The sequence below is a fragment of the Passer domesticus genome, chromosome 2 (assembly GCF_036417665.1).
Source record: "Passer domesticus isolate bPasDom1 chromosome 2, bPasDom1.hap1, whole genome shotgun sequence".
In the NCBI taxonomy this organism is placed as follows: domain Eukaryota; kingdom Metazoa; phylum Chordata; class Aves; order Passeriformes; family Passeridae; genus Passer; species Passer domesticus.
Window position 1 is genome coordinate 68,850,759 of NC_087475.1, and position 21,702 is coordinate 68,872,460.

The 21,702-nt window shown below is 37.1% G+C and overlaps 1 protein-coding gene across 4 annotated transcripts in view; it reads right to left on the bottom strand.

Moving 5' to 3' along the window:
• PDS5B (PDS5 cohesin associated factor B) overlaps positions 1-21,702 on the bottom strand; it is a 99,104-nt gene that overhangs the window by 4,830 nt on the left and 72,572 nt on the right. For 2 of the 4 annotated variants that reach the window (XM_064409041.1, XM_064409039.1), the window contains exons 24-31: positions 19,706-19,829; positions 13,922-14,126; positions 9,618-9,732; positions 9,156-9,288; positions 8,233-8,352; positions 7,837-7,899; positions 5,455-5,600; positions 3,325-3,424 (exon numbers count right to left, since the gene is read on the bottom strand). In XM_064409041.1, coding sequence (XP_064265111.1) covers positions 3,325-3,424; positions 5,455-5,600; positions 7,837-7,899; positions 8,233-8,352; positions 9,156-9,288; positions 9,618-9,732; positions 13,922-14,126; positions 19,706-19,829 — 1,006 coding nt within the window. Of the gene's footprint in view, positions 1-3,318; positions 3,425-5,454; positions 5,601-7,836; positions 7,900-8,232; positions 8,353-9,155; positions 9,289-9,617; positions 9,733-13,921; positions 14,127-19,705; positions 19,830-21,702 lie in introns of all 4 variants that reach the window. The other 2 variants (XM_064409040.1, XM_064409038.1) reach the window with 1 other exon arrangement.

The following is a 21,702-nucleotide window of genomic DNA, read 5'->3' on the forward strand; positions in this document are numbered from 1 at the left end:
GAAAGGTGAGTAGTTAAAACCCTGAAGTGTGTAAGGCCTTCCTCGTTTGTATCCTCTGCTGTGTCCAACACAGTAAGACAGAACATCCATAACTGCATTTCTATCTACAGGAAGATATAGAGACAGAGAAGATGGGAATTGCCAACTTGTGCCTTCAGCTCTTCTTGTGAGCTGCAGGGCACTTATGCCTGGCTCCTGTGCTGGCACTGGCAAGGCACTAATATAGAAGACAGTGGGCAACCTGACTTTACAACCATAGAAGGAAGCACAGGAATTAGTGGTAGCTGCCAAGTCACTGTTGTCAGAGGAATATCAACATTTCCTCTGAGCAGTAAAACAATCCACCCAAGCCTTAAAACAAACAGTTTGGGTCAGAAGGGACCTCTGAAGGTCATCTCATTCCAACCATCCTGCCATAGCCAAGGACACCTTTCACAAGGTTGTTCAAAGCCCCATCCAACCTGACCCTGAACATCTTCAGTGATAGAGCATCCACAACACATCTGGGCAATCTGTTCCAGTGTCCCTCCACCCTCACTGTAAACAATCCCTTTCTTATGTCCAATAAACCTCACCTCTTTCAGTTTAACACTGCTGCCCCTTATCCCATTTCTACAGGACAAGTCAAAAGTCTTTCTCCATCTTTCTTACATGCCCCCATCATATTGGAAGGCTGCAATAAGGTCTTCCCAGAGCCTTCTCTGCTTCAAGCTAAACAATCCCAACTCTCCCAGCCTTTCCTCTGAGCAGAGGTGTTCCAGCCCTCTGACCATTCTTGTAGCCTTTCTCTGGATCTGCTCTGACAGCTCCATGTCTATCTTCTAATGGGGACCTAGCGATGGACACAGCACTCCAGATGAGAGTCCCAAGAGACATCAAGAATCCCCTCCTTGCCCCCACTGGCCAGTTTCCTTTTGATCAGCCCAGGACACAGCTGGCTTTCTGGACTGTGAGCACATGTGGCTGGCTCATTTCCCATTTCTCATACACGAGTGACCCTGAGACTCCTTCTCTGCAGGGCTGCTCTCAATCCCTTCATCCCTCAGCCTGTATGGATACTGAGGATTGCCTGGAGCCACGTGCAGGACCTTGCACTTGGAGCTCTTGAACCTCCTGATGTTTCCCTGGGCCCAGTCCTCAAGCCTGTCAAGGTTCCTCTGGATGGCATCCCTTCTCTCTAACACATCAACAAAGGTAGAAACCCATTCTGAATCATAAGGTTTGAAAACATATTCATAGAATCTTTCCTTTTCCTCTCCATGCTCTAGTTCTCTAAAGAGCACAGTAAAGAGTCATAAACAGTGCAAAGAATTCAATAAGCACCTACTAAGGCCCCAATCAATCCTCAGAAAAATAAAAGCAGAAAATATTACCCATCCACCAATTCATGGGGATCATGACTCTTTCGTTTCACATCATGAAATTATCCAACATATTTACACTAGTTCTGTTTCACAATAACATATTAGTACACAATATTTGTTTCATAGTAACACTACTGTATTTCAATGCATTTATTAGTATTTGCCACATTGAAATTTCATCTATATAATCAGAGATACATCATTTAAAACCTGAATGAAGGTTACAGGTCAGCTTACATATTCATTCATGTCTCCATTTTACCCAAAAACCTTTTTCAAGAAAAGCAGAAAGAAATTCTAGGAAGAATATGAGGGTAAAAAGGAAAATAAATTGAAGGACAAAAAATTAGCCTAGAAGAGAATGAGAAAATTGTTTGAACAATGATGACATCTCCTGTCAGTTCATGTCTTCAGTGACATTCTCTTTATTCCCCACTTTATTTGCTTTTGCAGAAGCAAATCTGTCACTGCACCTTCTTTTAGCTGGTAAGTAACTGCTGCCAATTTTCAAAGCAAAGTTTCTCCCTGGGGCTAAACAGAGTCCCACAGCCTTAGAACTAAGGTGTTAATCTGTTAATCTAAAGTGTTAATCTAGAAAAATATCCTGAACAGCGATGCCTTTAGAACATGGACCATCTGCTACCCAATCAAAATCCTGCTTCTCAGTTAATGCTTGCTGTAATCTGCTCCCCATCTCCAAACAAACAAAAATGAGTTCTGAATCCACAATCTTGAGCAACTCCCTTACAGATTCAAAGTGGAATGATGCACTCAAAAGTACTCAAGACACTGACCTGTATTTGCTTTATCACTGACATTTCTCAGTAGTTACCAGTTCAAACTAATGCTTCTAAACATGAACTGCATGCCAGGAACTGGTCTGGACTCTCAGACTTTAGGGTTTACAGAAGTGGTTTTGGTGGGTTTTTTTTTTGTTTGTTTGTTTGGGTTTTTTTTTTGGTTTTTTTTTTTTTTTGGTTTCGTTTTTGTTTTTGGGGGGTTTTTTTGTTTGTTTGGTTGGTTTTTTGTGTTTTTTTTTTCTTTTTTTTTTTGACAAGAGATTCCAGATTTTTCTTATTTAGTTACAAACTGGATTGCTTTCCCCACAGTATAAGGTGGTTATTTATCCTTCAAGACAAGCAAAAGTTCAGTAATTTTTACTAGCCAGTAGCTTATATCCCAAGCACCCTAGAAAAATGCACCAGAATGACATAATGAGAGAATAGAGAAATGTCAGAGACAGTAAAAAGAAATAGAGCAGCAGTGACATCAGATACAGGACATCCTTAATGCAGCCTAGAAAATCCAATTCTAGCAAATCTGATCTTATTACTTTCTCATGCATATCCCAAATAGTACAAAATTTACAGACTGTCAAATACTATTAAGGCACAAAGAAGTGAAACTTACTAGTGGTAAGGGAAATTCTCATTATTTTATTTGACCTGTTTTTAGAATTACAATACCATTATAATTTTCTTCTGTGGTTTATTTTTCTGTATTCTGATACAGGTATAAATACTTCTTAAGGTAATATTTAGCCTGCTTGCAACTTCTTTTACATATTAAAGCACTACATCTGAGTGAGATGTTTTACATCCTCATTAGAAACCTTTCTGCTTACTGAACTACATATATATATATATATATATATATATATATATATATCCATTGATAAGAATTAGTAAGGATTCTCCAAAGCCTCTGTAACATCAGGGACATGATTTTGAGTGGTGGACTTCACTCTTCCAAGTTAATGGCTGGACTTGATGGCCTTTAAAGGTCTTTTGCAACCTATATGATTCCATGAGAAACAGAACCTTTTTTTCATTGTATTTTCATATCCAACTCTAATCACATTTTCCAGTAGTTTAAATTATCAGCTCAGTTTCACATTTCAACATATTTTTTTGAATGATCTCAAATATCATCACATTAATTTTTAACAGCTCACCCTTACAAGATCAGAGTCGTCCCTTTTGTCAGTTTTCTTTCCTGGTAAGGGTGAAGTCAGTGTGAATTCTTCATTTTCACTGTGGTCCATTTCAGTACTGTCAAGCCTAGGATGAATAAACATATATTTCCCTCATTATTATAATACATTGGGCAATCATTAAAAATACTAGGGACAGCAATTTTCATTTAAAAAATCTATTAATAAACCAAGAACAATTTGGCAGAAGGAACCTTTCAGTGTGGGACTATACATACAAAGTATCACAAGCCACATCACCGAGGTCTCAAGACAAATGTTTGGATCAAAACCACATTCAATTTTCTTTTTTCACTGGGAAAGATAAGCAGCCTTTTTAAACAGAAGAGTATGAGTTGTAAGAGATCTGTGTTTGCATACAATTGCCTACACTTTGCTATAGCCATCAAGGATTCCCACAGACAGACCACAGCCAAAGAACACACATCTTCCTATGGTGAGGTTTAGGCAATAAAACAGCAATTCAAATTTCCCTCTGCTTTTTGCAGCAGTAATTTCATTTTTATTTCAGTTTCTACAAATGTTAAGCGTGGACAATAATGCCTCCTGCATATGTAAAACACTGAGACCCACAGATAAAGGTAATGCACAAAAGCCAATACACAAGGCATTTCATTTCATCTGCAGAAGCAAGATTTTTAAATACCAGTGCATGTTTTTTTAATGAAAAGAAATATGCTATGTGTGGAAATGACAAGTGGTATTCAAACACACAAATTCAACTCCCTGGCCTGGGCACTGCATAGTGAGTGAAAGATGTTCTCTCACTCCTACAGGTGTACAATCTGTATTTACTGGGATGTAATGGGAAGCTTAGGTTTTATACATCCTCTCAAAAGATGCCAATCTGCCTGTACATATTCAGACAGACTAAACTGGAAATACTGTGCATCCTGAATCCTTCCCATCTCTTCTCTTTGTCTTTGGCATCTCCACCCAAAACACTAATCCCTTAAATTTATGTGAACTGGAGAGACCATGAAGATGGCAGAACATGTTAGGCTGTGAGTGCAGCATTTTTTAAAATTTGACCTCAGATTCGTTTTGCTGGATATAGAGAGAAATCTGGAGTGCTAGAACTTGTCATCAGCCAGTAATACAGTGCAGCATGTGAACCTGCACGACTTGTAAGAAACAAGCCTTTCTGCAGACTTTCTAGTGGAGAAATATTTCTTGCAAAACACTGCACTACATTTAAAGTTAATATTACATATTGAATAGTCACAGAAGTACCAAATAAGAAGTCTTAAATTCAAATATAACATTTCCTAAGTCTTGAAAGAATGTGAAACAATAGAAAGAATACAAATAGTGGGGGCGATACAATCTCTCACTGTCAGAAAAAAAAAAAAAACAAACAAAACACTAGTGACAACGTGACTTTCAGTTAAAAGAAAAAAAATTAACGTAAGATACATAGATTGATGAATACAAAACTGACACAAAGCAAGCTATAATTTTAAAGATGGGTAACTAGAAGATGACTTATGTAGCATTACAGTGCACTCACCTCTCCATCACAAAACTAACCTAAAATCCAAAAATATTTGTCTGCAAAGTCCAGCAAAGTGCAGGACTTGAGGAGGAAGTCATGCAGGACCACTACAATGGTTTACCAGTTCTCCCTGGGTGGGATGTGTTTGTAGCATTACAGCCAGGTTCCCAGGGACTGCAGCTGTGTGTACACACACACATATATACATGTGTACACATGTATGTGGGGGGGGACATTGCTATCTACCTAAAACACCCCAACCCTGTCCTCAAAAAAATTAAAACATGAGGCTTTCCTTTTTTCCTTCAGCCAATTCTGGATGTAATTTGATTCTGGGGTTTGGGGGTTTTTTTGGTTGTTTTGTTTTTTGGTTCTTGATTGTTTTTTTGGTGGGTTTTTGTTGTTTTGGGGTTTTTTAAGAAAATTTATTTCTGGAGTTAGAAAGCCATATTCATGGTTTCAGTTATACCAATGTGGTACTGTAACTTTACTTCAATGTAAGATAAAATAATTCTGTCTTTTACTTAGAAAACATTATAGAAGTATTCAAAGTTTCCATTACAAATATTTGAAATATCAAAGATCCTTTGTTGTCTACCAACCTCCCTTTGATCCTTCCCGGAGAGCTTGGATTTGAACTGCTGCTGGCATTGCTTACAGTTTCCATTCGTGAAGATTTGGATTGAGACTGCTTGCCTGCTGACGAAAGAGGCTTATTAACTGCTCCAAGAACATTGGCTGCTTTGGGCTGAAACCAAAAATATATTGCCTTTATTTTAAGCTACACGTTCAGATATTGTTAACATGTACTATGCTTAAAATACTCACAGATTTCACTTTCTGCAATCATTATGTTAATTTTAACACAAAGTGATAAACATTGTCGTATGAAAGCTACAACAGAGACCAGAAGGAAGCTGAAGGAGCTGCAATCAAATAACTAGCTCCCACCAAAGCTAGTGTTCTTCTCTCTAGCCTTAGATTCTGTCCTCTTCTCATTGGCAGTGCTCTGTGCTCACCAGACCATGCAGTCAGGCACTGTGTCACTTTGTGTGCCATTTGCTTTCTGCTGATTTATCTACCTGAACCAGCTCCCCATCTGCATCAGAAAAGCACCTGGCCCACTGAGGGAGAAATAGCAGCACAATGGCCCTTTCAGCAAAGGAGACATTACTGGAAACCACATTAGTTTCAACAGGGAATAAATGAGAATCTCCAAAGCCAAATAATGTGGAGAAAATTCTGATACTTCTTTCACAGATTTAAAAATGTTAGGCTTTTATTAAGTGCCACAATTTCCAGACACTGGTGAGCTTCAGGTTATTAATTTAACTGGATTATCTTTCAGACCTGCCAAACGCCTCCAGCTCATACTGACTTTTGAGAGAGCTGAAAGAGTTCAATTATTCTTAAAGAGAATGCCAAACACACATGTAAAAAAATTTTGAGTCAAAGACCATTCCCTGCATCTCTCATTATGCATCTTCTCCTCCAATATTAGATTCTAACTATGTCTGCAGTTAGTGACAGCTACAAAAAGTTCAACATGCATATCCTATCAGCCTTGGGTGCTTCTTTTTTCAGAGCTACAGACCATGGAATTTCTGGTTATACTTTTATAGCCAGAGGGAATTTTACACTTAGAAGGATTCACTCTGCACTGAGCCCAAAAAAAAAAAAGATAGCATATGCTTTCCAAAAATAAACCTTGGAGAACTAAATCCAGCTTAACAATTTACTTCTATTAGTTTAGAACTAAATGTTAATCAGTGTATTCTGAAAGAGCTCAAAAGCAAAGAGATTTTCAAATACACACTGAACTGGACTTCCTGCTGAAGAGGGACTATGAAGGCCTGCACAAAGAGCTCCTCCCTTTCACAGAACACACTCAAAGCCTTCTTGCCCTCAGTGTTATCTACTTATATCCACTCCACTAACATTCACCCAAGCCAGTCTTCCACTCGCAAAAACAAGACTCCCCAGACCAACTTTCATTTCATGCTCCTCTCGTGATAGTGAAGAAACTGAACATTTTGGTGGTCAAATACACCTCTCCTGTTTGTCACAAAGTTTCAAAACAACACAGGGAGAGCTAGAGTACTCAGCAACAGAAATTTTAAATAATATCAAAGTTAACTTAGAATTCATAAGAATTCACAAGAAAAGAATGATGATCTATTCCAATCCATAAATGTTGACTTTCAATTTCTCAAAGAGAAATCTGCTTCTTTTCCTAGCTTGCACTCCTCCTTTATTAAGTTACTAGCTGACAGTTCATGCTTCATTAGCAAAGTTAAGGGTAATGAAGATTTCTTTCTTTCATAAGGTAACAAATTAATGTTCTTTGTCATTTAGAACAGGATGCATTAATCCAGATGAAGACCACAGTTTGTCAGTTCCTTTACCAGATAATTAATTTTATCCTAAAGAGTACCTGGGTTTAGTTTTAGTGAAGAAAGAACACTGCTATTCAATAGAATGCATATTCTGAAGGAACAAATTACCAAAACTATAGAACAGTCAGTTATCTTGTAAGGTACTGTAAAATTGTAGTCAGCTTTGCCAAAGATTAATTATGTGATTTTTAAAATTATTTCTGTTAGAGTTTTCCATAGCTGCCACTTGGTATGCAACATTGTAGTCTTCTGCAGTCTAAAAAGGTTAATCATTTTGTAAACGTGACAAATATTATGGGTTATACTGGGGTGGTTTTGGATCCTCTCCTTCTAAAGGTAACAGGTTTTGCCTATTGTTGCCACTACCCAGTACAGACAGCAGCAGTTTTCCTTTTACCCATGTCTTTATACCTAGAAACAATCTGTTCTCTTAAACATAGTGTTTCATTAATTACATGCTAGTTTTCTTCAAAAAACAAAATGACCAAAAAAGCCCACAGAGAAAGTAAACAAAACTGTCACTCCAAAAACAAAGACAAACCAGAACACAAACACAGCACCAAACCTCAACTCCCATACCATACCTACCTTTCCAGGGGTGAAAAAAGACTTCATTTCTGGAGGAAGATAATTTTTGGTGTTACTGAAATTCTGAAAAAAAAGGGGGTGGGGACAATTACAGCAATAATCAGCGAATGAGAGACAAACATTCTGCAGATTGCACTGCAAGATTTAATTCACATAATTTGTGCTTTTGAATTTTTAAACTAGAACAGTAATATGAGAGTAGGGGGGAAGAGAACTTGGTGTGTGCATATATATATATAAAATATCTATGAAAACATATATACATACATTTTCAATTACAATGTAAGGGGGAGAAGTCTGAAGTTACAAGAAATAGTTAAGAAAAACAACCATGAATTACAACTAGGAAATATTTAAACAGACTTATCGCAAAAAAAATTAAATGCCAAAGTATACCTTGTCAGGTTGAGTAAAATATCTGGCTGGAAGTACAGGGTCTTTAGGGGATTCCAAACTGTATGTTGTACTCTTTGACATAATGATATTCATTGCTACATCACAGACTGTATATAGTTTCTGTAAAAAATAAAATTTAAAAACCAGTTCATTGAAAATCTTGACAAAAGACAGTGTATCTTTCATGCACAGGACCACAAAAAATAACAGTTCAAAAGCAATCATCTTAAATATTTAACTATAGCCTGCATTTTAAACAGTGTCTGTCAGGATACTGAAATGCAGATGGTAAAAGCAAAAGCATTGTGAGTCTAACAGTTGAAGACTGATGATTTTCATGGTCTTTCTGCACTTAAGAGTAGTGCTTGCCATAGTTTCTAAGACAAAGTTAACCAAATGAGCACACATATCCCACCCATCCACTACCTAAAACATATTTCTGTGGGAAAAGCAGAAAAGGGACAAATTTGAATATGATGTGATGCTAAAACCACAAAAAAAAAAAAAAAGAGTTTGATACATGCACTACTCAATACCAGAGATTTCTATATGTTTTTCTTCCTCCATTAAATTTACTCTTGCACTTTAGAAATTAAATACTAAAAAGCACTTTAGTGAATGATTTAAGCAGTAAATTTTATTGTTTATATCTATTTGAAGTTAGTGTTTAGTAATCTTACTAAGACAGAAACAGAAGAACTGAAAACTATTATGACTCCCTTGTAAATGTGAATTACTGAAGCACAGGAAAATAACTGCCATCTAAGCTAAAATAAATATAATTATTACAGAAAATAAAATATCTTTTCATACATACAATTCTATTGAAAGACATTTTGAAGTTAGTGTATACACAAAAAGCAACTCCTTTACGTTAGCAGACCAGAATTAAATGCAATTTCCAATCAAAAAGTATCACCTACTTCATTCATTTTTTGATCATCTGGTCCTTGAGCATCCTTAGTCTGTTTGATATTTTCTACCATTTTTCTGATAAAGGCATGACTGTTATTTTCATTTTTAGCCATTAATATTTCCAGTATGAACCACAGGCACCTACAGGAGAAACACAGTATCACGCATGAACCGAAGTACAAAATAAATTCCTTTAAAAAGCACATTTGAGAACATTAAATCCTGCTTTTACTAGTCTAACTCTGAGAAAACAGTTATTTTGGAAAAATGAAATGAAGATGAGCAGAAGGTGAAGGTTTCCTCTATAAAATACCATAGAGCACTAAAAAAGCACCTTTACTATTTCTCTCAATATTTTACAGAAGTTACTGGCATCATTATGCACACTGGACTGTGTAACAGGGTACAATAACAAATTAAAATTCCACTTAGAATAAAGTAAGAAATAACACTATTAAAAGTGGTCTTACTCTTTAATGTCCTTGAGTTGTTCAATGTCCTGGACTTTGACATAATCTGGGTCATGAGCTAGAAGATGGATAGTATAAGGAACAACATACTCTGGTAGAAGTGACAACAGTTTCTCTGAAAAGCAGAAGAAAGATGCATAAAAAAACTACATACCAAGAAGTATGCTTTTCTACCAAAGAGGAGAGGGCAAATCTTGAGGTCAGCACACATTAAGGTATAAACACATGTGGGCCTATAATTTCTCTATAATGTTTAATTTCATGGCTGATGTGCGCATGTTTCATGCATACAACAATTAAGATTTTAAGTATCTCTCACTCAGGGCTACTTGTTTTCTAGCTACCTTGAGATACAGCTCCAGTTACCTCCTACTCCCAATCCTTTCCTCAGTTCAAAGCCTGTATTCTGAAGGACTTTGAAAAGCAGACGTGAGGATGGATCACAAAATCCATGTTGACTGCAAGATGTGAGACCAGCATAACTACGGGATAAGCCACTACTATTTCTTTGGACATGGCAGTGTGCAGCCTTGCTGTCAAGAGAACAAAGGCTTTCTGCAGGGATTTTGCAGTCAAATTGCCACAATATCTGTTTCCAGAGGAGTGGGAGGTCACATGAAAGCTGTAACAAGGTAGTAGTGCACTGAGTTTGAAAGGCTCAATCCCACCTAAACAGAGCAGCACAACTTTACTATGACATCCAAAGCATTCAAAATATTTTCTAGCATTCTCTGAGACTTTCAGAATCCTAAGCAGGACTGCAAAAAAGTCCTTCCTCCATCATGACAGTCTGAAGACCTATCTCCCTTGGGGGATTCAAAAAGTAAGGGTTGATGTCAATGGAAATCTCAGAGTTATGATCACAAAATGCACTTTTTGTAATATAACCAAGTCCCTGACCCAACCAACACCACAGAGCATGAACTCCAGCACCTCCAAGATCATCTCCCAAGGGGCACGGACAACAAATGAACAAGTTGTACACCAAAATTTAAAAAAAAAAAACCACCAAAACATTTTTCAGCAAACATCTACACTGCTTTATTTAGCCTGATGCCTGAGTGCCTGCCAGAGGACACACAGCACACTTAAGTTACTAAACCTGTACCCTGTGCAACAGGCAAGACAATGGTCACAAGAAGGCATCCTGGTATTCCAGGTATACTGCTATGGCACAAGCATCTGATCTTTAGTGCTCATGGCAAATGCAGTATCGTAGTAGTATTGATATGACTTGAATGCACATGAGAAGGGAAGAGGGAAATTCCCAGTTCCGCTTTTGAAAAGTCACATTTTGTGACAGTAAGTGCATGGCCAAGTCTGGAAAACCTTCTTTCAGTAAACTTTTACCTATAGCATATTCAGTTATGAAGAAGTCCAAACATCTGTAAATCATTATATACACCAACATGCATTGAAAACTATTTAAAAATATATTAGAACACTAACAGTTTTACCTCCAGTATATGCATTCATATGAGTAATTTGCTTGACAAATGAGTATTTGTCTGACAAATATTGTGCACAAACAAAATACACCATTATTGTAAATTTTACAAAACTAACAATAATTGCCACGTGTACGTCAAGTCTTAAACTATCCCTTTCTTCGAAATCTGTATAAACAGGAGTAATGCAGTCTACATAAAATATATAAAATCACCCCATGTCTTTCTGTTTCAAGCTGTATTTATGTAATTGAAATCTAGTGTACTTTGCAAAGCAGCTGTTAGTGTGTTACAATTGACACTGCACTATTAACTTTGAAAATATCCTTTACTTCTTTTCAAGCACTGTCCTGCATTTTTGCCAGCAGCTGTACGTATGACTAAAAACAAAAATAAAGATGGCAGGGAAGTAAAAGAATATAATTACAACTTCAGAACACTAGCAAAATTGGCTTGCGTTAAATATGCCCCAGACAAACCAACCCAGTATTATTTGTACTAATTAGCAACTTCAATAGAATGCTAATCAAGAGCTCATAAACTCAGTTTTTCAGTAACTTCCTGCCTTGGACAATTTCTCACAAAACTATAACAATTCCAACTGGGTCTGGAAAATAAAATTAACTAGTTCCAGACAAAACAGGGGAAGAAAAAATATTGATACATATTATATTGAACCCTGTCATGACAAAAAACAGTAGGGGGGGAAAAAAAAAAGAATTTTTATCTGTAATGAAAGAAGACCCTACCTGAAAGATAGGGTTGTTTTCCTACCAGCACATAAAACTACAATGTGCCAAAACCCTTCACAAGAGTCCTTTACGAGCTTTTAGGAAGAACACTTGTTAAAAAAAAATTAATCTTTACTCTTGTAATTTTTCTGCTTACTGTCTTTCAAGTAAAGCCCATCATGAGAACATAAAAATTCCTATGCAAGACACGTCTCTACCAAGATGAAACTAATAAAAGATACACAATCAAAATAAGTCTCTTCTTGAGTGGCTTCCACTCTGAAGAGAATTTTAAGAGGGCTGAGAATAATTCCTGCCAGCCTATAAAAGGCCAGTGTGGAAGAAAGAGGTGTTTTACTGTCTGATACCAGTCCTTAGAAAGTTTTCCTCAGGCAGGGTAAACAGAAATTTACCATATTTTCAACAAAAGCTGAAATTCCCCCCAAAATATCCAACAGATATCCTCCTCACCTGTATGAAGTTTTCGAGACAAAATGTATCACAAAATCACACATTTACAGATTGAGACAAATAGCTGGAATAAGCAAAGATGCAGATTTCCAAAGGAGGTACTACCATCATTAACCACCCTGAGTTTACTGCATGGCCAGCATGGCGAGTGGCAGAGGGAGAAACACATTTAAATATTGTGTTATTTCCAGAAATGAGCTTTGGCTGAACTGCTGCAATATGAATATTTTAGGATACAAAGAGTTCAAGACATTTTATTTGCTGAAAGCTCAGACTGGTAAATCTGAATGGTGTGAAGTTAAGATTGTAATCCTCAAAAAATCCTGCAATCTATATTTAATCCAGACTCCTCATGTGTTATAGCATATGTCAAATAAAAGGCATCACACAATTATTTCAGCAAGAAAATAATTTATCAGGTGCACTTTTGAGGTCCTACTGGATAAAGAAAAGCACACACACCTAGGTTCCTCTTAATTTCTTCCACAGATTTTTGATAGTAACTTTGCAGCATACATTTCAAACACATGATAATTCTTATGATTTCTGTCTACATAATTAAAAAGAGGAATAGTCAACTATTCCTCAACTTTCAAGAGGAATAGTCTTAAAATTACTTAGAGGTGTTTATTCAATTTATTTTTTCTTTTTTACATGTTATTGTAACATGGGAGAAAAGTACCACATGAGTGGGAGAAAAGTACCCCTTTTTTCTTTAACTCTAATTAATTACACACAAAAGGATTTGTCTGCAGACTTATTTTCTGATCAGAGTCTAAGGGGACTGAGAAAGACTGACTGACATAACTAATATAAAGTGATTCATAAACACAGAAGGAAGTCAGTTGTCTGACAGCATCTCTGAGATCAGATTCACAAAATAGGTCTGGTTTAGGCTAAAAGGATAAAAAAATCCCTTTCATTTCACAAAGGTCAAACCATCAGTAATCTTTCAAACAAAGAAAGCTTTCAAAACCTCTCATTCAAAAATGCTATAGCTCTTCATAAAGGTCTAGGTTTTTTTCCTATGACCCTGTACCAGCACTGTAATACTGTATGCCTGTAGCTTTAAGTCAAAAGGACAGATTTAATAAAAGAAAAATAGCTGACATGAGTCCATAATAATTCCAAAGCATCCCCATGATTAGACCACTGGCACTGAGAAGACAGAATTGCATAAACTCATCCTAAAGTGCCAACAAATATAGCCCTTTGCAGGAATAACACAGGGTGCTACTCAATACAGCAGTGCAAGGACAGCATTTATGTATTAAAGTTACTTATTAGTAATTGCTGAAATAAAATTAATCATTGTCACTTCACTTAGAACATTATTAACATTTTTAAGTTCAAATAGTACACATAATTGCCTTGGAAAATTACTTCACTTCCAATATATTTTAGGCATAAGCATTTGCACAGTTTTTAACAGAACTCAAAGACCTCAGCAGTGCCTGTTAAAAAAAACCCAAAAAACAACAACAAAAACATCTGCACGAAAGAAAACCTGAAAATTTTCAGTTTTCATTAGACACCTCCAAATTAAATTTACAGTCATTCTGTGTATAAACCACAACTATCAATGTTTTGAGTCTACTCACATTTATATTTGAACTACACCGCTTGTAGCAAAAAGTGACTTCTATTCTCTTACCACTAACTGCTGCATGTTGCTTCAGATATTCCCTTCTGACATTTATGTTCTTCACAAGGCACTGCCTAGCATGAGCTCTTCTCTCTTTCACGGGATCTTTTGCACACAGTGCACAAATAGCCATATATTCTAGTGGCAGCCGTAGTCTAGAAAGGCCTTTGTGAAGTTTCTGAGCAAATATTTGTCTCACTTGGTAACATTCATCCTATTAAAAAAAAAAAAAGGCAAAACCAAAAAAAGATAACTGTAAACTTTTCTTAAAGCAATAGAAACTGAAAAATAAAGCATGGAAGCTTAGGTAAATATGCTAAAACCAATTAGATCTTGAAGCCACTGAAACACAGGAATTGCAAAATTTTTTTTAAATGCCAATTCAGAGCAATTTAATTGAATTAATCAGCTGAAATTTCCTTTAAGCTCAGAAGAAGAACTAAGGTTCATGCACAGAAAGATATCACACTCAGGACACCCAAGACCTAATTTAGTTTAGCACTAAGGCATGGAGTTACTGAAATTGTTTACAGTTGGGTCACTTGGTTTGTAAAGCCAAAGTCAAAGATCTGCACAAAAACATTTTAGCCACCAGTAACCATCATCATGTTGATTTTGCTGCTACAATTTCACACATTTTCATGAAGATGTTAATATTAAAAGCTGAATTAAATTCAACAGAATTACCAGATAAGGTGAAACACTGATGACAGTACCAAGCATTTTCATTATACTTGGGAAACCTATGCACTACAACTGATCATGGAAGAGAATTACCTGTGTTGAACAGCTGCCAAACAACACGAAGTAAAATAATATAAAGGCAGCAGCTGTAGTTCTGCAGTTTATTATGCAGTGTATTCCCAGAAAAGGCATGAACTTTATTTTTTTTTTTTTGTATGAAAATAACCTACATGTACCATTTAATACATGACAAACCATTTCCTAACACAGGACAAGAAAGCTTAACAGAAACACATGTACAAAAGACTTTGAAGAAAACACACAGAAAAGCTTAAGGTAAACAAGGTCACCAAAATAGCTTGGCACATTTAACCTGCCAAAAAAAGGTCAAGAGGAAAGATTTATCTCTAAATACAAAGAAAAAATGTTAACAGGAGTAAGCAGCTATTTTAGTCAAATGACAGCTTTGAAGTCAGAAAGGATTGAAGAGGGTTTCCAGTTATCAGCCAACTGGAAGTGCAGAGCCAAAACCTAGCCACTGGAAACACTGGCTCTGCTAAATTTGCAAATGGCATCAAAATAGATCATGTATTAAATAAAACAATCGTCCCTTTGCCTCCACCAAAAATGAAATTAAGAACCTTTTTTCAATCAAGCCCCATTTTCTTCTTTCTGTGCTTCAAGGAATATTCCCCCTCTGTGGACTAAAGTTCTGAAACACCTGCTGCAGCCAGAGTTGAAGTAACTCAAGCCCACAAGCCCAAACCATGAGATCTGCTCATCACCTCTTGTTTCCTTACAGCAAAACCACCCCCAAAGGAGGCTAAGAGAGAGCCCTCTTTTCCTCCTCAGTATCACCTAAGTCTAAAGGAAGCTCAGAAGAGAGGGATGCCCAGTTGCTGTTTCAGCAGGGAAACATGGTTGTCTCAGAGGACAAGGGAGGTACAGTTGCTTGCTACTGATGGTATTGTGTGGCCAATTGGAATGACTATAATTTCTTTATAATTTAATATTGGGAACAACCTTAAATTTGACCCAGCTACACTAGCTCAAGAAGAAGGGGACAAAACTTACCTAAGGTATGCCATTTTTAACAGCATACACAAACTCCATAAATTAATTCAATTTTATATATCTACACCTCTGAATTTAATGCCAATTCATCAGAAGTTCACCATTTAAAAGCATTAATAAAATACATCTTTGCAAAACATCATGTACCACTCAGACACAGCTCTGATTCATCAATTACAACACCTTGAGTTAACAAAGAAAACTGAAAAAGCTTTGGGATTGTTTTAAACAAATGAAACTTATGCAACCTACAAGACTTATTCTATATACAATTTAATTGTATTTTCAACAGCAAATCTTATCAGATATTAGATCTGATCTTAAAGCTTGTTAAACACTGCAGTACTATCCTCAGTACTTCACTTTCCCTCTCTTTCAATATGAAGCTCTGTTGACATCAAAATTTGTTCTGGGTATCACAGAAGTCAGCTTCTGGTAAGCTTATAAGATTGGCCAAACACTTATGTAACTTATTTTAAAATTACTAAAACTACATGCATTTCATCATCATAAAGCTCCTGTTTATCAGTGCCACTTTCACACAGCAATTATTGACAAAATTTCGTTATGTGTTCTGCACTCCAATCATTACACGTTACAAAACAGCAGCATCAGAGGGGGGAAAAAGTGCCAGCACAGAACCACAGCAGAACCTGTGCAACCATCACAGGCCTTAAAAAGTAAGATTTTTCCTGTTGTTTAATCTGCTTCTGATCTGCCCACATAGAGAATCTTTGCTGTGAATTAAATAACACAAAACTAGAGTTGGCCTTGATGTCACCTGATTTGTGGCTAGACTTGAAATGCTAAGAATAAATAAACTTTTAGAGTATTCAGTATCTACCATCAAGAAATGGATTCTAATATTAACCACTCTAAGCAATAACACATATGTATGCATATGTGCACATGCCAATCTCAGGAAAAAAAAAAAAACAGTACCACTTTTAAGTGAAAAAATCATTGAAGCCATTACAGCTACTTTGCATCCGAGCATGTCCACTGACAGTGAGAAAGGAAATTGGAGAAGGCCTCAAAAACATCTAGAAAAGTTATTTGTAAGTATTCTAAATCCATTAGGACCTGCAGTGAAAATGAAAGGCAGAATTCCTGACCTGACAGAGCTTACAATCCAAATTCTAGAAAACAACTTAGAAAGTCACAAAAGGCAAAGAGGTATCAATAAATGAAGAGGGAAAAGTGACATAAATGACACTACAAAGGAACAGATTCTCCTGGAAGCAGTGACAAAGCATATGGATATCCACAGGGAGAGGATTACAGACACCCACCATGGCTTTATAAAGGACAAATCATGCCTGACTGGTCTAACCTTTTACAATGAAGTGAATGTGCAAATGGATAAAGGATGAGCAATTGATGTCACCCACCTGGATTTCTATAAGGGCTTTGACACAGTTATACACAACATTGTTGTCTCTAAATTGGAGTGATATGGGTTTCAGAGATGGACTACTCAACTGGTAAGAAACTGGCTGGATGGCCAGGTCCAAAGGATTGCAGTAGAAAAAAAAAAAAAAAAATCTATGTTCAAATGGAGATCGGTAACAACTGGTGTGCTCAGGGGAAATGCTGGGACCAGCATTGTTCATCTTTGTCAATTACACAGACAGGAGGGTTGAGAACATCCCTCAGCAAGCCTGTGGATAACACCAAGCCAAGTGGTGCAGTTGATACACTGGAGGGAAGGGATGCCATCCAGAGAAACCTTGATAGGCTTGAGGACTGGGCCCAGGGGAACATCTGGAGGTTCAAGAGCTCCAAGTGCAAGGTGCTGCACGTGGCTCCAGGCAATCCTCAGTATCCATACAGGCTGAGGGATGAAGGGATTAAGAGCAGCCCTGAAGAGGACTGGGGTCACTTATGGATGAAAAACTGGACATGAGCTCACAGCCCAGAAAGCCAACCATGACCTGGGCTGCACCAGAAGGAGAGTGGCCAGCAGGGTCAGAAAGGGATTCTCATCATCTGCTCTCATGGGACCCTCATCTGGAGTGCTGTGTCCCGCTCTGGAGCAATGGTTTTACACTGAAAGAGGTGAGCTTTAGATTGGACATATGGAAAAGATTTTTTTACCATGAGGGTGACAGGACACTGGAACAGGCTGCCCAGAGAACTCGTGGACACCCTATCACTGGACATGTGCAGGGCCAGGTTGGATGGGGCTTTGAGCAACCTGTTCTAGTGCAAAGTGTCCCTGACCACAGCAAGGGAGTTAAATGAGATTATCTTTATGGGCTCATTCTGGTCCAAAGTGTGCTATAATGCCACAGTAAAATGTGATACTAACTGGCTTATAAATGTTGAGAACCCAACAAATGTTCTAATTTGAATCTTATCTCTCAAAATTCCCTTTTAAAAATTCAGGGAAGGTAAGCATTAGACACAAAAAAGGTGACAACACATGTTAGAATATCCACAAACAGTTAAGACTGTTATAGCTGGAAAATATGTGACAAAAGTGAGAGACGGAGGAAGGCAAAGGGCCTGCACCTTAACATAGTAAAAAGAATATCAAAAAAATGAAGCAAACTTCTGATAGGAACTGCAAGGTTAACATTTGCAATAAAGATTTGCCACAGGAGGGAAATGACTGAAGAAATGAACAGATTTTGATCACTGGGTTCACAAGAAAACAGAACACGCAAACACTACACTGGCAAGGCTAGTTTGGCATGACACTATGCAGCTTGAGTATCCTTTCCGGAGCAGAGACAGAACTTATTTGTCATTATACTGAGTGACTATTTTTGTCTTGATTAAATTTGTTCTGAACTGTAAAAATCTTTGTAACTCATTTTGAGACAAAACTAACATTTCTGTTCAGTTTTGGAATAGGAAAGCTGAAAAGTATCAGACTTTTCTTTGGGTGTAAAGACCTTCAGTTTTTACCACTGAGTTCCTGCTGTAGTTTTGCTAGATTTCATCTGCTTAAGTAGTTTAAAGCTTTGGTCCATTTCCCTTGTTTTTCACAGCATTTGGGAACCAACTAAGGGCTCCTTTTCATAGGAACACAGAAGCTTAAAATTCACATAAACATAGTTATGAGCCTAACAGGGACTGTCTTACTCTGGTAAAGGAATGATTTTTCTAGTCTAACTAACCAATTGCAAGCAACTTTAGAAACTAAAAAAGATACTCTGTGTGAAAGTAAACAATATCCACACAGGAGGCGGGCTCCATATTTTCTACATTGCATGCCAGTTTAAAGTCTTCTGACATTTAAAATGGTTTGCAGCTTTTAAAGCTTCAGCTAGACACGGGAATTAGGATCTAAAATGGCATATCATTATTGCTGCAGATATCTTCTGGACAGAATTCCTTACAGAGGATTTCTTGACTTCTGGAAAATCCAGGAGAATACCAGCAGCTACCCCAGTAACACCAACAATAGTCCCTTCATGGCAACCTTACTCTTAGGGCATGAATCAATTTCTGTACAATTTGCTACACCTACAAGCCAGAAATAGAGAAGGTCCCTATATCTCTACTTACAACTGAGAGTTATTTCCTTACTATGGGCTCACAGGCAGAAGTTAAGGATGAAAATTCCAGCATCTGCTAAGAAATATCTCCCTATTTCTTCTAATATTTGAAGGATGCTAGTTATTTTTGCAGACCTCTGCATTCCAAATATATTCTACCCAAGTATTGAGAAACCTAGGTCACCGTTTTCACCACAGCTCAATATACTATACATCATCTCATTTTAACTTCTAGTAATGTTATAATGCAGCTGGGGTATTACTTAAATACATCTGCATTTCTTCTTTATCAGTATTCTAATATTTGACTACTCTATGGACTACTCTACTCTACCCCAAATGGACAGCCCAGTACTACAGATCTAATTCTCATCCACAATGAGTTTTCAGGATTATGAAATGGAGAAATAATTTCATGCCAAGGCTGAATATTTTGCATAAAACCAGATTTGCAGAAATATACATAACAGAGAACAACTATATACTCATACATCTGCTGATAACCCACAACTCCAACAAATTTCCTTACATTTATGGCTAGTGCACACAGCTGGTATTGTTCTAAGGTGATGATTTCGTGGTAACAAGGTTCTTGTGCCAACTTCACAATAGCATTCCCTGCAGCCAGCCTCAAGCGAGACATGTCAGGTTTACTGAAAAACAAGCACATGGATTGTGAAGGTTAATTAGTACAAAAAATTACGTAATTATTTGACTTTACTAAATCTAATAAGTTTGCATCACTGAAAAACAAGTACTTCAAAGGAAAGAAGTTTCTGTGAACTTAGTCACCTCTATGCTAGCAGAAGCAATTTCAAACCCAAAATAATTTTCATGGCACCACATTTTACAGCCTATTCCCACTTACCATTACCTTGTCCCAACCTGGCAATAAAAATTTTCCATCAAACTTCCTAAAAGTTCCACATGGGTGTGAAACAATTCTAGCTTTGCATTGAGTGAGGACAGTCCATACTGCCCCTCAGAGACCACATCTGGCAGTAAGACACTTCTGTTCAGCTTGCTGGTCCCCCTTCAGCAGGAGAGGCCTGCCAAAGAAGTAGCCAGCCCATTTCTAGTTCCCAGAGTTGCCAAACTTTTCTAGCTCAAAATCCATGCTTCAGGCCAACATAAATTAATTAGATACTGTAATACATGACTAAGTGAATTCTATTTTAAGACAATAACAAAATGTCTTTTGAATGCAACCACTGAAAATGGCGTGTATCAGATGTGTGGCAAATTTTCTACAGCACAGAATTACAACATTCTAAACTCCAAAAGGTTTTCAATATTTTTTCTCTTGGTGAGCATTAGTTTAAGAAAAAATGCAGATGGTGTTTCAAGAAAATCTCAATTCAACTTCATATCTAATATTAGTACTTTCAGCAAGAGCTAGCATCCTCTGATACTGAAATAGTCTTATTTTATGCTTAGTATAGACTAAAATCAAAATCCTACTACAAAGAAATGCAAGATTAAACTTAGTTGTTCTACCTAACCCCAAATTTGCATAATCTTTAATTTTGTAGGACTGTTTATGACTTATAAAATAAAAAAGAAAGACTTGGAAAGGACAGCTGAGATACTGCTTATTGATTAAATTTGATATTAAAAAAATACAAGACTGGTGAATTTAACCTACACATGATAACATCTCGAAGAAATCAGTTGTTGATTTAAAAGCAATTCAAAAAAGTCATCAATCCTACTACTTCAAAGTGTGAAGGATAAACAAGAGAAGGGATTTGTTGTCCAAATGGGACCTAGCCTCCAACTGACACTCCAGGCTGAACAATGCTTTGAAGTAAAAAAAAAAAAAAACCTGCCCTTACAGTGTCACTGAAGGGTAAAGTTGTGTAGATTTCAAGAGGCATAGGGGCAGAGTCACTTTTAGGGCTGATGAAGGCAATAACACCAAGAAGATTACAACATGACTGATGGCCTCAACAGCATCAAAGGCTCCTGAGCCCTGCCACTTTCACTTAATTCAATTATGTTTAGCAAATTATTAAACACTGTTTAAAAAACAAGTGCAAGCCATGAACACTAAAAGTGATTCACACAGAAAGACCTCATATCAAGTACAGTCTAAAAGGTTATGTTCTGTACTGAATGGACAATTTTACTCTTTTCAAAGCCTGCTCCAAGTCAGAAGGAGAAGTATCAGGTTTGCACACAAGTGACCCAGTAAGCATTGCCAGAAAGAAGATATCCTTACAGCACTCAAAGGGTGAAGAACAAAGGTCAGGAAGTGTCAGCAAGTTCCATGCAGAACTAACAGGCCTGAAACATCATCTCCTCTGCTTCAGGTTTTGAGAGTAATTGTTAATGTAGGCAGTATAGGTCACACAGAGACAATGCACTGGCCCTTCTACCAGTTTGGAGCTTTCTTGAAAAGCAATACTGAGAATCACAAAATAATTATTACATGTCCTGTCAACAGGGTTCTTGCTTCATTCAGCAGTGGATGCACCCTTTCCCTAGTCTTCCTTTTATCACTTATTTACTTAGAGAGGCTCTTCT